General features: G+C 48.4%; 1 protein-coding gene and 1 long non-coding RNA gene across 20 annotated transcripts in view; one reads left to right on the top strand and one right to left on the bottom strand.

Moving 5' to 3' along the window:
• Positions 1–14,763, top strand: part of GAL3ST1 (galactose-3-O-sulfotransferase 1) — a 54,747-nt gene extending 39,984 nt beyond the window's left edge. For all 19 annotated transcript variants that reach the window (XM_079956867.1, XM_079956859.1, XM_079956851.1 and 16 more), the window contains one exon: positions 9,681–14,763. In XM_079956867.1, coding sequence (XP_079812993.1) covers positions 9,681–10,824 — 1,144 coding nt within the window. In that variant the 3' untranslated portion in view covers positions 10,825–14,763. The remainder of the gene's footprint in view (positions 1–9,680) is intronic.
• Positions 1–16,284, bottom strand: part of LOC307205138 — a 183,649-nt gene that overhangs the window by 31,989 nt on the left and 135,376 nt on the right. The window lies entirely within an intron of this gene.

The following is a 16,284-nucleotide window of genomic DNA, read 5'->3' as shown; positions in this document are numbered from 1 at the left end:
CTCTACAAGAACTGCGCTGCGTTCTTAGATGATGTACTGGTGTACTCAGAGGATGAAGAGCAGCATGTGCGAGATGTACGAGAGGTACTGAGCAAACTGCAAGAAAACCAGCTGTGGGTGAAACTGGAGAAGTGTCAGTTTCACACCAGAGAGGTGGAATTCCTAGGGTACCGGTTGTCAGACAAGGGGCTGGCCATGGATCCTAGCAAGGTGCAAGCGGTACTGGAATGGAGACCACCGAAAACTAAGAAAGATGTGCAAAGGTTTTTGGGGTTCGGAAACTTCTATCGGAAGTTCATCAAGAACTTTGCCCACTTAACGGCCCCCATCACGGATTGTCTCAGCAGTAAGAAGAAATTTGTCTGGACGGAAGAAGCGCAGCGAGCATTCGAAAGTTTAAAGAGGGTGTTTGCTTCGGAAGAACAACTCTTACACGTGGATCTGCAGCAGCCGATGAGAGTGGAAACCGACGCGTCTGACAGAGCGGTGGGCGCCGTGCTCCTCCAGCCGGGACAGGATACGTCAGAATGGAGACCGTGTGCCTTCTTCTCAAGGAAGTTGAACAAATCCGAGAGGAACTATACCGTGTACGACAGGGAATTACTCGCCATCCATGAAGCGTTCAAGAGATGGCGACACCTGTTGATCGGGGCGCAACACAAGGTTCAAGTGCGGACAGACCACAAAAATCTAGAATACTGGAGGACAGCCCGAGTACTGAACCAGAGACAAGTAAGATGGGCGCAAGTGTTCTCCAAGTTCAATTTTGAAATTCGCTACGTGCCGGGGGCAGAGAATGTCAGAGCGGACGCTCTCTCCAGAAAACCTGAGTACTTAGAGGGGGAAGGAGCAGCGGAAGAAAGACATATCATCCCTGAGGACCACTGAGTTTGTGGGGCGGCATTGGTGGGGCAAAGAGAACTGGTAGAGGGTACTGAGAACGATGAATATGCCCAAGAAAAGCTTAGGGAACTCAGGGAGACAGGTGAGAACACAGGGGGTTTTGAGGAAAAGAACGGAAAACTATATTACAAAGGGGCACTCTACATACCAGATGGGGAACTAAGAGGGCGGGTGCTCAAACAGTTGCATGACAGCCCCACGGCGGGGCACTTCGGACAGCACAAGACCATGTGGTTGGTTACCAGGGAGTTTTGGTGGCCCAAGGTGAGGGAAGACATGCGGGAGTATGTCCGGGGATGCGACAGGTGCCAAAGAGCAAAGGGAGAGAGGTTGGCGCCAGCAGGGTTATTAGAACCCTTACCCACCCCAGAAAGGCCATGGGAGATGGTATCCATAGATTTCATGACCGATCTACCGAAATCCAAAGGGAAAACCGCGGTCATGGTGGTAGTAGATCTACTAACTAAGATGTGCCATTTTATAGCTTGTTCACATGCAGTCACAGCGGAAGAAACTGCAAGGTTGTTTGTAAAGCATATTTTCAGGTTGCATGGCGCCCCCTTGAGGGTTTTGAGCGACAGAGGGAAACAATTTACTTCCAGGTTCTGGAGGAAGCTAATGAGCTTGTTGCATGTGGAGGTAAGTTTTTCCACCGCCAGGCACCCAGAAACAAATGGGCAAGCAGAAAGGGCAAACGGGGTTTTGCAACAATATCTGAGGTGTTATGTAAAAGACAGAGAAACTGATTGGGTAGATAAGTTACCTCTGGCAGAATTTGCCTACAACAACGTGGAAAACGTGTCCACAGGGATGAGTCCCTTTCTGGCCAATTATGGGTGTCACCCTCGAGCATTCCCAGGAGAAGGAGGGGAGTACTGGAGTGTACCGGCAGCGGAACACTTTGTGGAAGAAATGGAAGCAATCCACCGGCAGCTCCAACTCAACTTGGAGAAAGCCAAAGAAGCATATAAGAAACAAGCAGACAGAAATAGGAGGGAAGGTGAAACCATAAGGGTGGGAAACCGGGTGTGGCTATCCACCCAAGGACTGCTGTTTAAGGGAGGGTGTAAAAAATTGAGACCCAAACGGTTGGGACCCTTTGAGGTCATACAACAGGTTAACCCAGTAGCATTCAAACTCAGATTGCCCAGTCACATGAAATTGCACCCAGTATTTCACAGATCATTACTGTCACCGTACCGAGAGGGACGGGAGTGGGGGGAACGTGAGAGGGGGGTCACCCAAACACCTGTCATTGAAGAGAGAGAACGCAACATGGAAGTGGCAGGAATCATTGATTCCAGGTGGAAGGGGAATCGGGTGGAATACTTGGTAGAATGGGAGGGGGAGGAAGAGTCAGAAAACACGTGGGTGCCGGCGGAAGAAGTCCACGACGAGGTTTTGATAGAAACGTTCCATCAGCGTTTTCCAAGAAAACCGCAGCCGGTGGAGCGATTTAGGAGGGAATACTTCGGAACCACTGGTGAGGAAGGGGTGTTTGAAGGGTTCCCAGAGTCAGTGAGTGAGGAGGCGGCATACTCCGACGAAGAAGAGGAAGACGGGGAAGGAAATGGAAGGCAGTGGCTAGAAGTGTTTGAATCATCTGAGGACGAGGAGAGTTCCTTCCGAGGCTTTCCAGCCTCACCGCCTGTAGAAGAGGAGGCGGGAGGGGGAAGAGGGGGGCCTGGAGGGGAGGTGGATGTCAGGAAACTGCCATCGGAAGAACAGGTGGTGGAAGGGCTCCAGGAGGATAGAAGAGACTCAGCAGCAGAAGAGGGAACCAGAAGGGGGGGAGCAGGAGCTTCAAGGGACAGGAAGTTGGAGGGGAGGCTCTGGGACACTTCCAGTGAGAACAGTGAGGAGGTATCAAGGCCCCCTTTAGCGACCCCCACCCCTCGCCGGAAGCTGTCACGCAGGGAATCTAGGAGACGCGTTTCCGTCAAGCAGCTTTTATGCTGGAAGCGTTTCCGCAAGCGCCCACTGTCGGACTCTACCAGTGACTGACGGAGCCATGTCCAAGGGCTCCGTTCAAGGCAGAACTTTGCTATGTTAAGCAAACTCCGAGGGACTAACCCTTTTACGCACAAGTAGCTCATTGTCCCATCACAAATGCTGATCATTGTTTTGTTAATTTCTAGGGAGTCTAGTTCTCTCCTTTTTTGTTCTATAAGTTTGAGGAGTTTTTTAGATCCTGTTTGTTTGTAGCGTGTTGAGAGGGCTGTGATGTCTTGTTCTATTTTGCTAATTTTTGAGGAGGTTTGTTTTTTAAGGAATGTTTTCTCTTTTATGCAAGCTCCTCTGGTGACCGCTTTCAGTGTGTCCCATAGGAGGGGGGTTGTTATATTGTCTACATCGTTTTCCTTGAAGTAGTTTTGGAGGGTTTTTGTGAGACTCTCTCTAATTTGTTTGTTTGTAGTTAGGATGGGACTGAAGGACCATGATGGGGTGGTTTGTGTTCCTTCTCCTATTTTAACGATGACTTCTACTGGGGCGTGATCTGTGATTTTAATGTTACCGATGTTTGTTGATTCCACTGAGGGGATCAGACCCTGTGTGAGTAGAATGCTGTCCAGTCTGGACACTGTATCATGACGTCCCGATTGGAATGTATGGCTGATGTCTCCCAGGTTTTGCTCACTCCAAATGTCGTAGAGACCCCTGTTTTTTAGCATTTTTAGTAACTTGTAAGAGTTCCTAGTTGTTGGGGGTTTCCTTCGGAGGAAGGTTGCCCATGGGGTTGTAGGGTGGATATCTTTCAGGGATATACCTTTCATATTTAGATTGAGGTCCCCTCCTAGGATTGCTTCCCCTTCAGAGAAGGAGAGGAATTTGTTTAGTGTCTTCTGGAAGAATTCTAATTGTTTCGCGTTTGGGGCATATATGGAGCCAATTGTCAGTTTGATTTTACCATCTAGTGTCCTTTTAGCGAAAATGAATCTGCCTTTTTTGTCCCTGAGGACTGTTGTGGCAGTGAAGTTCAGGTCTCTACTGAGTATTATGGCTACACTGCGAGCTTTCCCTGAGCCTCGTGCGACCCACTGCTGACTGAAGCGGGGGTCGCTCAGGAGTTTGCTGCCTTTGGGTGGGTTGTGTATTTCTTGTAGGAAGGTGATGTGTGGTTTCATGGTGTTTATGTATGAGGTGATGCGTTTTCTTTTGATGGGGTTTCCCAGCCCCCTCACGTTTAATGTAATTGCTTTTAGGTTAGCCATCTTGCTTATCTATTATGTGGGGCGATTCCCTGCCAACCCGTTCGGGTTGCCTTGTGTCTCTCTCTTCGTGTTGTTTAAAGAACCAGTGGGGTTGCGCTGACCTAGGGTGTGGTGGGTGGGGGGCTAATGGGATTAGAGTAAGATTTGGGTTAAAGAGTAGGGGGTAAGTTGTAGGGAGTTTCCTATATGTAGTCATATAGGTGTTTGTTTGGGGTATTTTGGGCCATCTGGCATTTAGCCGGTTGGTCCTAGGTCTCAGCTGGTGTGGAAGGCCGTGTTCAAGGACAGGCCGTCCCCCCTGTTGTTTGCGAGAGGGGGAGATCAGTGAGACAGTGTGAAGTGACTTTGTAACGTCGCTGTCAAGTATAAGGTTCATGAGCAATGTTGCCAATGTTGTGAGCAACATTGTTGGTGTGTGGGTGTGGGTGCTGGTACGCTCTGGTGCCACCATAGTGCTGGTTGGGTATCAGATTTTAGCCTGATTGTGGGTTGTGTTATTGAGGTTGGAGGAGTTATTTTTCCTTAGTATGGAGTATGGGAATGTTGAAGGTGTGGGTGGTGGGGAATGTGGTTGAGGTCGTCTGGGCTGGTGTTGGGGTGGGGATTTCTGTGGGGGTGTGGGGCTGGGGGGATGTTGATGGTGTTAAGTAAATCTATGTTTTGGGGGGGGAGAGAGGGGGAACGGGGGGGGGGGAATCACCAGTCCTTCAGTTTGTGGCTTCATTCAGCTGCGGTTGTTGTTGTTGTAGGGTTGTCCATCTGCGATGAATTGGTTTGGTTAATCTTGGTCTGGTTTCTTGTGTCGTATGGCCGGCGGGGTGGTTCTGAGCATGATGCTTGTCTGCATTGGTTTGCGTTGTTGTGCCGCTTCTGTTGTTTCCTTTTCTTCTTCTCTACCGTCGTCCAGTTGTTTGCTGTTGTTTCCTCGTGGTTGGGGCTGTCACTTGGTGGGTTTGTCGGTTGCCATTCCGGTGGGAGGTCGAGTTCAAGGTTCTTTAGTAGTTGTAGGGCCTCAGATATGTTGGTGGCCGTGTGTTGTGTTGTATTAGTTGTTACAATGAGGCGGAAGGGGAAGCCCCATCGGTATTTGATCCCGGCTTGTTGGAGACGCTGGGTGAATGGGCGCAGGCTTTTCCTCCGGTTTAGGGTATCCTGGGATAGGTCCTGTAGGGCCAGAATGGGGGTTTCTCCATATCGAAGGTTGGTTGAGTTTCTGAGGTTGTTCCATACCTCTTCCTTCTTTTTGTAGCGCGTGAAGCATACAATGATGTCTCTTGGGGGGGCACTGGGTTTTGGCATGGGTTTTAGGGCTCTGTGAGCCCTCTCCAAGTCATCTGCCTCAAGTTTCAGGCCTGGGATTGTGTTTTTCAGCCAGCGTATGATTAGGTCTGCTGGGCTTTTCTCCTCTGTTTTTTCAGGAAAGTTGCGGAAGCGGATGTTACAGCGTCTATTGCGATCTTCAAGGTCGGCTTGCTTAATTTTCATCTCTCTGTGTTCTGCTTCCATTTGGTTTACCAGTTCGTCCAGTTTCTTGTTCACACGTGCGTTCTCCTCCCGGTATTGCTCTCTTATTCTTTCTTGCATTTGGTTCTTGTTCTCTAGAGCTTCCACTTTGGAGGTTAGATTGTTGATTAGTGCCTGCATGGGAGCCATTGTGGCCTTCAGTGTTTCTTCTAATCGTGCTTCTAATCTTGCTTCCATTTCCCTCAGATCTCGTTTCGTTACTGGGTGGTCGTCATCTTGAAGGGGAGTTACGGTATTGACATTGTTTGCCATCTCCCTGGTTGGTGTCATCTCAGTCTCCCTAATGGTTTTGGTTTGAGGTTGGCTTGGCATCCTCTTGGAGTAGGGCGTGTGGTGGTTAGGAGTTGTGGCAGTGGTGATTCCTGGGTATTGTTGGGTTGCTGGGCTGGTCAGGCGTTGCCGGTGGCTTTTACAGAGCATTTGGATTAGGTGGTCATTTGTGTCACTTCTAGCCTGTGTTTTAAGAACTTGTCTAGAGTTTCTGTGGTTGCCTCAGCGTTGCCGCCAAAGCGGGGGGGGGGGGCAGGTAAGTAGAGATGGGTAGACTAACAGACAGACAGTTCATATAAGGGGGAGGGGTTAGCAGGTAGAGATGCAAGAGATTAGAGGGGTGGGGCCAGGGAAAATATGTGTTTAGGAGGGGGTTGTATATACCCAAAAAGGGTATTGGGGTCCGGTTAAGGTGGAGGTTGGGGTTGGGGGTGCGCTCAGAAACAGAGACAGACAAATAGGCTATATGTAAAGGGTGGAGGGAGAAAAAGGAAGAAGAAAGAAAGAAGAAGGGGGGAGACGGGGGGGGGAGAGGGGAGATTGGAGTAAAAGAGAAGAGAGAGAGAGAGACAAAAAGAGAGTTGAAAGAGAGAGGAGAGATAGTACAGTAATATCGGCGGTATTAGATTGCCGCAGTAGTTTTAGCTATAGTATGAGGGGGCAAAGTAGGATATGGTGATATGAATGTGTGTATGTGTTTCCTTTAGGGGAAGGGGGGGATGGAGAGAGGGAGGAGGAAGAGAAAAGGAGAGGAGGAGGGGGAAGGGTGGGAAAAGGAGGGAGAAGAAAAGAGAGGGGGAGAGAAGGGAGGGGGAGGGAGGGTGAGCTGTGGCAATGGTATGGGGGGGGGGAAGTCTTATTTTAAAAGAGGGGGTGAGGGGAAAGGGCTCCCCCCTCAAAAACAAGCTGACGAACAGGCTAAAAAGGGGGTGTTGATTTTAAAAGATAAAGGGGATAGAGAACAAAATTGGGGATGGAGAAAGGTGGGATAAAAGGAAAAATAAAGGGGGTGAAGGGAGAGAGGAGAGAAAAAAGGGAGAGAAAAATAAACGGGGGGGGGGGAGTATCAATAGCAATAGCAGTGATATGGAGGAAATTTTTGTTTAAAAAGAGAGTGGTGGTCGTGGATGGGGGTGAAAGATCCCCCCCTCAAGAACAAGCTAACAAATAGAATAGAAATAGAATAGAGGGGGGGGGATTGTGTTTTTTTTTAAATATATATAAAAAAAGAATCCTATTTCCCCCTAATTATTATTATTATTTTCTGTTTGAAAAAAGTAAGGGTGGCTGCTGCAGCAGTGGCCCCTCTTTTAAAAAGAAAAATGATCAAAGTAGGTATATGGGGGGGAATAAAAAAAAGGACTTTTTTAAAAAAAAAACCAAAAAAAGGGAGAGGGGGAGGAAGGGGTTAAAAAGGATATATTTAAAAAAAAAAGGGGGGGGAAGAGGGTAGTTTCTTCCTTTCTGCGATCTCCTTTTGTAGCACCCTGCATGTGGTTAACGCTTAGCTGGAATGAAATATTCAACGCAGCAATAGAGAAATTAAAATAATAATTTATTTGTCAGACAAATAAATATGAGGCACAGTGGTATATGGTTACCAAGCTCTGGCCTGGCCTCTTGCCATTCTGGCCAGCACTTATATTTCCTTAATCCAGCCCCCTTGCTCCTCCTGTGGCTGCCTCTGTCCAATCAGCCTGGTTGAAATTCCTATTGGTTGTTTGCTAGAACCAATCACAAAAGATACACCCATTTCCTTCTGCCCTTTTTTGGGACACAAAGAGCTATCTATAAATGACAAATAAGTAATAATATATCTTACATGTGTCTCAACAAGGAATCTTAATTACCAGCTCACCTCTTGCCCTCCTTGCCCTATTGCCTTCCAAAACAGATAATTAATCTTGAATTTTTATCTTAAACATATGTCAAGGATTTTGAGTTCACATCAACATTGAGAGATCTCCTTCATTTGAAGGTTTCTAAACAAAAGGCCTGACAACCATATATCAGGAGTGCTCGATGGCGTCTCCTGTCTGGCAGGAGGCTGGTGGCTGATGGCCCCTGTGATCTCTTCCAACTATATGAAATAAGAATCTAGCATTTCTTAAATCCTTTGCATAATTATATTTAAGCTAATATATTTAATACATAAATAACCTTTTAAAAGGAAAAGAAATCTTAAAAGGATCTTAGTTTAAGAAAGAAACAGCTTTAGAAAAGACTTCCCAAAAATGCTCCCTTTCTGCCAGCCAGACCAGTTGCTTTTTCACTGCTCTTGACCTTTCAACCTTAGGAAGAAGATATGGCTCATTTTACTATTTATCCACCCTTAATTTGTAGGGTCAGTGTAACCTTGGCTCTCAGCCTGTAATTCCCTTTTTACGACTTTGAGAATTGTTTTCTGCTATAAATCAGGGGGCCCCCTTGTCTAGGAGTAAAAACATCTTGCCAAGGTTCTTAGGCAGCTGGTCTTCTGCCTGGCATAAAACATTTGAAGATCTTTAAGCTCATTTTTAAAATACAGGCCCTGATCAAAAAATATAAGCTTTGATAAAAATGCAGGCTTATGATTAGATGCCTCACTTTGTCATGCGGTTTTCCTCTGTTTTCCGGAGGGGTAGGCTCCCGTCGGCTCAGCCACGTGTTTTTTCGGAGCCTGTTTTTTCGGAGCCGTGCCCACCTACCTCTCCTCTTCTTTCCCGTCGGCAGAAATGGGGGGCAGCAGCGGTAAAGTTGGGGCTCTTTTTTCTTTCTTTCCTTTTCTCCTTCTTTCCCCCTTTTCTCTTCTTTTTCTCCCTCTCTGCGTTGGCTGCACTGTCCTCCTGGTTTTGGAGCTCCTCTTAGCTGTTGGGGGGGTGGTCGGGTGCCTTTCCGGGTGCCTTTCCGGCTCAATCTCAGTCCTGGGGGGGGGGTGTTTTGGCTCCTTTGATGGACCCCCGGGCACCCCCAATTCCTCTCTGCTGGCAGTGCTGGCGGCAGCAGTCCTGGGAGTCCGGCAGTCGGCCAGACAGAGCCTTTTACTCTGGCTGGCTTCAGGAGCTCTTTTCTGCTGTTGCAGCCGCCATGCTGCCTCGCCGGAAGTCCCTCCAGCCTGTATTTTTACACTGTTGAATTGTTGTTGTTGTTGTTGTTGTTGTTGTTGTTGTTGTTGTTATTTATAAAAAAAATTATACTGCCCTACACCTTCAGGTCTCAGAAGGGTTCAATGTTAAATCCACTGATTAAATTCCAACATTTACTAAAGCCAGGAATTAGGGGAGTCTTGCCCCCACAAACTTAATATATTTCAGGTGTCAGAGGTCATGGTAAAGAGGTGTATCTTGAGCATATGGTGAAAACTGTTTGATGAAGATACCAGATGCACCTCTGTGGGGAGGGAGTTTCACAATTCAGGGACTACCACAGAGAAAGTCCTCTCCTGGGCCACCATTCTCTGCACTTTGGAGGGTGGCAGAACTATCTCTGCAGATCTTAACACACAAAGATCTTGTAGTGATGGAGATGGTCTTTCAGATATTTGTGGCCTAGGTCATTTAGGGATTTAAATACTATTAAGAGCATCTTGAATTGGGCCCAGAACACATTGGCAATCAGTTACCTCCTCTAGCAAACCATATTCAACTCCTGAAAATGAATGTCCAGTGGAAACTGGAAGCTAGAGGAAGGTCTAGGACCTTTGCCAAGCATAGCGCAGTCAAGGAAAATAGTGAGAGAGCTCCTTATGCATTCCTGGAGAGATCCTCATTGTCTACCTTGCTTTCCCCTTAGGGTCCCAATCCCCTACTCGTGCTCTTCCTACCCTTCCCAGGCTCGGCTGCTGGCTTTGGCCAATGGTAGCCACAATCCACAGAAGTGTCATCCCAAGCTGGACATCATGTTCCTGAAGACCCACAAGACAGCCAGCAGCACCATAATCAACATCCTCTTCCGCTTTGGGGAGAAGCACCGCCTGAAGTTCGCCTTTCCCAGCGGACGCAACGACTTCTACTACCCCTCCTTCTTTGAGCGGAGTCAAGTGCAGGACTACCAGCCTGGCATGTGCTTCAACATCATCTGCAACCACATGCGCTTCCATTATGAGGAAGTGCGCAAGCTGCTACCAGCCGACACCATCTTTGTCACCGTGCTGCGGGACCCCGCCTACCTCTTTGAGTCCTCCTTCCACTATTTTGGGCGCCTCATTCCCATGACCTGGAAGTTGTCAGACGACGATAAGCTGGCCGAATTCCTGCAGGACCCTTGGCGTTACTATGATCCCAATGGATTTGGTGCACATTACCTCCAGAATCTCCTCTTCTTCGACTTGGGCTATGACAGTAGCATGAATGCCAACAGCCCTCTAGTTGAACAGTACATCCGTGAAGTGGACAAGCGTTTCCACCTGGTCATGCTGGTAGAGTACTTTGACGAGTCATTGGTGCTTCTGAAGGACTTGCTCTGCTGGGAGTTGGAAGACATCATCTACTTCAAGCTCAACGCCCGGAATGATTCCAGCATCTCCAGGTTGACGGATGAGCTCTACCAGAAGGCCACGGCCTGGAATCTCATAGACGCCAAACTCTACCACTACTTCAACGCCACCTTCTGGCGCAAGGTGGAAGCCTATGGGCGTGAGAGGATGGCCAGGGACGTGGCCAGGCTTCAGGAAGAGAATGAGAAGATGAAGAACATCTGCATTGACGGGGGCCGCCCGGTGGATGCCAGCGCCATCCAGGAATCTGGCATGCAACCGTGGCAGCCGTTTGGCAAAAAGACCATCCTGGGCTACAATCTGAAAAAGAGGATCAACAAGAAGCACCGGAAGCTCTGCCGCAAGATGCTAACCCCTGAGATCCAGTACCTGACGGACCTGGGGGCCAACATCTGGGTCACCAAGCTGTGGAGCTGGGTGCGCGTGTTCCTCAAGTGGTAGGAGGGCCGCACAATCCTTGTTCCTGACAAACGTGCCCCGTCCAAGAGAACAACCAGGTGCTTTCATTTTGGTCCTCCCAACCATCCGCCCCCCTACCCACACTTCTACTTTACCTTAGCTGGTCAGATACGGCTCCTGCTTGCCACCAGCCAATGCTTGAACTAGCCTCAGAATGAAAAGGGACAGCAAGCTTGAGCGGTTAAAAGGAGAGGAATGGCCAAGGCCAAGGGAAGGCACTATCAAATCATCCATTTGGGCCCAGGCTGTGCCAGGAGGGGGATGTTGCGGCACAGGCAAGGGCTGAAGTAGATGGGCCCCCACCACCCCTGGGTGCCATGTAGAGTCCAAACACTTGAGCCGGCCCCACTGTTTCAGCTGAGAGCAGAGCAAGCAGCCGCAGACAACGGCATCAGGACACCTCTGCCAATTTGCAGCATTTTGCTAACTCTTTAGAGCTCTGATTTTCTTCCTCTTGACTCTCGTTTCAAACTGCTGTGAACAGTGATGGATGAGCTGCCACCACCCTGCTTCCCGTGTCCTCCTGGTTGGGAGAAACTTGGGGGAAGTGGCTGCTTGTTTGTGCTTGTGTGGCTATTCGCACATGTATGCGTTTGCATGTATTGACAGATGCTCCTTTCTAAAGAAGGGAAGTCAACGCACGTGTAATTTGCTCACATCTGCAGGGATGGACAAAGGATGTGCTGGATGGGCAGCACGTTTCTGAACATGTGCGCGAAGACGCAAATAGTGGACGTCTGTCTATGGGCATATCTATACCACGGACTTAAAACTAGTTAAATCAGGGGTAGCCAGCACCTTGCCTCCAGATGTGGTTGGGCTGACAGGGAAATTCTGATGGGGGACGATGGAACCCAACAACATCTGGAGGGCACCACATTGGCTAACCCCACATTAAATAGTAATTCCCCTGAGAATCCGGGGCACTGTAATTCTGTGAGAGGGAGGCAGAGACCCTGGTTAGCATCCTCGCTCTAGAAGAGCTCCCAGGGTGGTCACCCTTAGCAGTTAAATCAATAGCCAACTGCTATGCATGTGTAGTGTAGATATTGTCCGTGCGGGGGACTGAAACATTACTGCGAACAGATTAACTGTGAATGAGTGTGTGTGTTTGTGTATGTTAATTGCACACGCAAGTTAAGCTCCAACACAAAGGTGGCCTTTCGCCCCTGCGTGTTGTTGGCAGTGCACTCCTAAGACTGAAACAGCCCAGTGTCTTTTGCCACGTGGGGGGATGATCGAGTGTGTTCCTTTGTGCACTGAAATCTGCCTCTGTTTCAGGCTTGCGCAAGCCACAGTGCGTGAGAGGCAACAAGAAACTGTGGATTGCACTGACTCACCTGGCAGCGATAGACTGGACAGCAGCCTTTGCCCACCTGGACGCATCCAGATGTTTGGCACCACAGCTCCCATCAGCCCCAGACAGCAACCACTATCAGGGGCTGATGGGAATTGCAGTGCAGAAAGAACATCAGGAGGGCCCAGGGTAGGCAAAGGCTGCTGTACAGAGTACATGAATGCCAGGATTGACACACTTTCTTTCCTTTTAGTTCTAGGAGAACCATCAAGGGCACCGTTGACTTCCTCAATCCTCTATAGGTGGGGAAAGATCCGCCACGTCCTTAGCAGATCCCTCTTTTAATCACATCCTGGTGCTTACAAATAGCTGCTTTGGAGGTATACAATAAAATGCCCAGTAAAACTGGGACTTGGGTTTGCCAGCAAAGGCTGCTCTTTCTCTTTCTTTCTTTCTCTTTCTTTCTTTCTTTCTTTCTTTCTTTCTTTCTCTTTCTCTCTCTCTCTCTCTCTCTCTCTCTCTCTCTCTGTGACACTTAAAAAAAATTGCTTAGCAGTTAGCAATAAGTGCAGTGGGTGTGGGTTGTATTGTTTCTTTTAAAGCAGCTTCAGCAGTGGGGCTGTTTGGAAAAGGACAGAAGGCACCACTAAGTACGTAGCCCAGCAAATGGCATGAGGGTTGAAATGCTCTCCATCCACTGCCATCGCCAACCCAGGACATTCAAACCACAATAAGCAACAAAGAAAAAGACCACATTCCCACCACACATTTATAGCACTATGATACTACTTTAAACAGTCGTGGCTTTCCCTGGATAATTCTGGCAGCTGTAGTTTGTTGCCGGTCCTGTTAGGAGACCCCTAGCCATTCCCAGAGCTCTCTTTGAATAGCGATTTATTGTTAAACCATGCTGAGAACTGTGGCTCTGGAATTGGGAATAGGGGGTCTCCCAGCACGAAGTAGAGCTCTTAGAATTCTTTGGGCGAAGCCATGCCTGTTTAAAAATAGTATCACAACGCTTTAAATGTATGGTGCGAAGATGGCCAACCAAAAAGTGCCGTGTCACCATAAACCCTCAGCCTCACGTGAGCAAAGGCTCTTTGGGAACATGGAACTATAGACCCTCTTGACGTATAGCTGGAAGACCTCAGGACTGCACACCATACATACAAAGCACGTTCAACATTTAAAGCACATGGCTTCTTCCTGCAAAGAAGTAGTTTCTCCCCCATAGAGCTACAATTCCCAGCGCCCTTAACAAACTACAGTTCCCATGATTCTTGAGGGGGGGGGAAGCCATGTGCTTTAAATGTATGGTGTGTTTACAGTGTCAGTTAAAGGTCCTTTAGAGCTGAGTCATTTCAGACTGAGTGCTCCTCATCAACTCAGGTTGAATTCTCCACCCTGGAACACTACCTAGACAAACCCAATCTGTGCCGATGTACCTCTTTCTACGATTATGGAGGCCTGGGACTCCGGCTGTGTACACACCACACATTGCAAGCACACAGCTTCCCCTAAAGAATCCTGGGGACCATAGTTTACCTATAACGGAGCCAGTATTCCCAGCCCCCTGAACAAACTACTGTTTCCAGGATTCTTTTGAGAAAGCGCTGTGATTTCAATGTATGATGTGTGGATGTGACCTTTGTCATCATCTTCATCACCCAGCAGAGCCATTTTCCATACACCTCTGTGGGGTTGGTCCACAGGATGCAGAATGTCGCTTGTTGTCTTCCTCCAAACTTCCGCCGTCCCTGCCAGAGCTAATGTCCTTGCTGGTTGGAGGGTCCTGGAGTTTCTCTCCTCGAAGAGGAGGTGTCAGCCTTGACAAACAACGGGATCTGATGAGGACTAGTGTGCTTACAGGGAGGGCTCCACTCAGAATGTGAGAGAGGAATGGTGGGAGGGAGGAGGCTTCCCAGTTGCTGCTTCTCACTGCAAAAAACGAACAAAACAAAACCCAGGAGAGTCGTCTGCCTACACACCATACATTTAAAGCATATGGCTTCGCCCAAAGAATCCTGGGAGCTGTAGATTACCCTTCGCAGTTCCCAGCACCCTTAACAACGTCCAGTTCCCAGAATTCTTTGGGAGAAGTCGCATGCTTTAAATGTGCACAAGTGAGTATTTCCACCACAAAGGAGTTGCTTAGGAACTGGGTGGTGCTAAAAGGCAACCAAAATATGGGGAGTGTACTCAGAAGGGTACGGCGAGGGAGATCCTTTTGGGGCTCCCCCCCTTTGCCCCATGTATGACTTCAGGGACAGCCAAGGTGGGGCCCTCCGGAAGCCGTTGAACTTCAGCTGCCACCAGCCCCTGCAGCCAGCAACGGTTAGGGATGATGGGAGTTGTAGACCAATAACTCAAGGGCACCCTGTTGGCTACTGCTGGTCCTACTGTGACTGATAACAATAGTTCAGAACAGCATCACTTACTGTCTGTTCCATCACAGCGCTCTCGCTCTCTCTGTGTATATATACCTACAAACACACACCATTAACTCAGTATACATGCCTAATGTTCTCCACTTGTAAAGATGAGAAATTTTAAAAATCGCTATAATTTTGTAAAATAATTATAATGTAAGGCTGTTTATAATACAAAGGTCTTTGAGCTGTTCACTCTTGATTCTTTTTTCCCCACTTGTAGTGTTGGCGTGAGCTGGGGTGGGGTGGGGGGTGGGTGTGGCGAAGGAACATGGCTCAGCGGTAGAACATCTGTCTTGCATGCAGAAGGTCCCAGGTTCAATCCCCAAAGGCAGCATCTCCAGGTTGGGCTGGGAGAAACTCCCTGTCCGAAACCCTGGAGAGCTGCTGCCAGTCAGTGCAGACAATACTGAGCAGGATGGACCAATGAACCGACTCGGTATGAGGCAGCCTACGTGATACCAGCTAGCAAAGGAATTGCAGAGCAGTGTTTCTGGAGCTCAGCAGAGCCTATCTAGTGATATCATCGCAGGAGAACTTCCCAATGGACAACTGTATCCCATGAGAATCAGAGCACTTCCATTGGCAGTTGCCATTTGGGGGTGGGATTCAATCACATTCTGGTGATTTCAGGGTGCACAACTGATGCTGAATTGGTGCTCTTCCACAACCAACCTGTCTCTTCGCCCCACCCATCAAAACGAATGTGTTGTGATAAGGAAGGCAATGGGAAAATGCACTGCAAAGTGCAGGACAATATTTGTTTGGTGCACCATTGTCATAGAATCATAGAGTTGGAAGAGACCACAAGGCCCATCGAGTCCAACCTCCCCACGCACAAATCAAAACAAATGTTTCATAACTAGCCAACATAATCTTGCTGCAAACTTTTTGCAAGTAAATCAGGTTGAACGCTCGATAAACAAGTTGAGAAGCAACCCCAGTTGCTTAGGGGAGGTCCATTTTAATTTTCTGCCTCGGGCACCAAATTGCATTGCGCTGGCTCTGAGCAGCAGAGGAGGATGAGCAGAGACTGCTGGACCAAGGGGGTGGATCAATGGGGAGAGCGGATCCACCCCATTCATACATTTTAAACACATCATCCAATACACATTTAAAGCACAGGATGTTGTTCTGTGCATTAAGATTCAGAAGCCCGTGTAAAATATACAAAGGCCCAGGTGACAATCCTACGAATGCATGCCATGTGATCTCAAGCATTTCCACCCAGAAGTCATTCCTGCTGTGTTCCAGGCAACTTACTCTCAAGTTAGTGCACTTACAATGGTGGTTTTATTAGGATGCAAACTCGGTGGTACATAAAATGTGTTGACCAGCTGAGTCCTCCGCCACGACTCCTCATCTGTATAAAGGCCTGTATTTGCATACATTTGCAGTTAAGTATGAAATGAGAATTAAAAGCACCTCTGAGCACATGTAGAGAGCCTTTCTCTCCTCAGAGTAACTTCTGGCTCCTTGCTACTTACCACACATGCCAGAATTAAAGAGCAAGGCTTTTACACAGGTCTGGGCCTCTGGCACCTACACAACCCCTCAATTTTCCTTGAGAACACAATAATCTATCTGGGAGTGAAGCTTCTCCAAGCTCATAGCTTATGGGGGTGTTTTGTACACCACCCAGAAATTCAAACCAGCCTTTCACCACTGCTAGAGTTGCCAACTGACCAGGCAGGGGGGGAGAGCACGAAGTTTGCT

The sequence above is a fragment of the Podarcis cretensis genome (assembly GCF_951804945.1).
Source record: "Podarcis cretensis genome assembly, chromosome: 16".
Classification (NCBI taxonomy): domain Eukaryota; kingdom Metazoa; phylum Chordata; class Lepidosauria; order Squamata; family Lacertidae; genus Podarcis; species Podarcis cretensis.
Note: the sequence above shows the minus strand (reverse complement) of the source record. Positions and strands in the feature narration are given on the sequence as shown.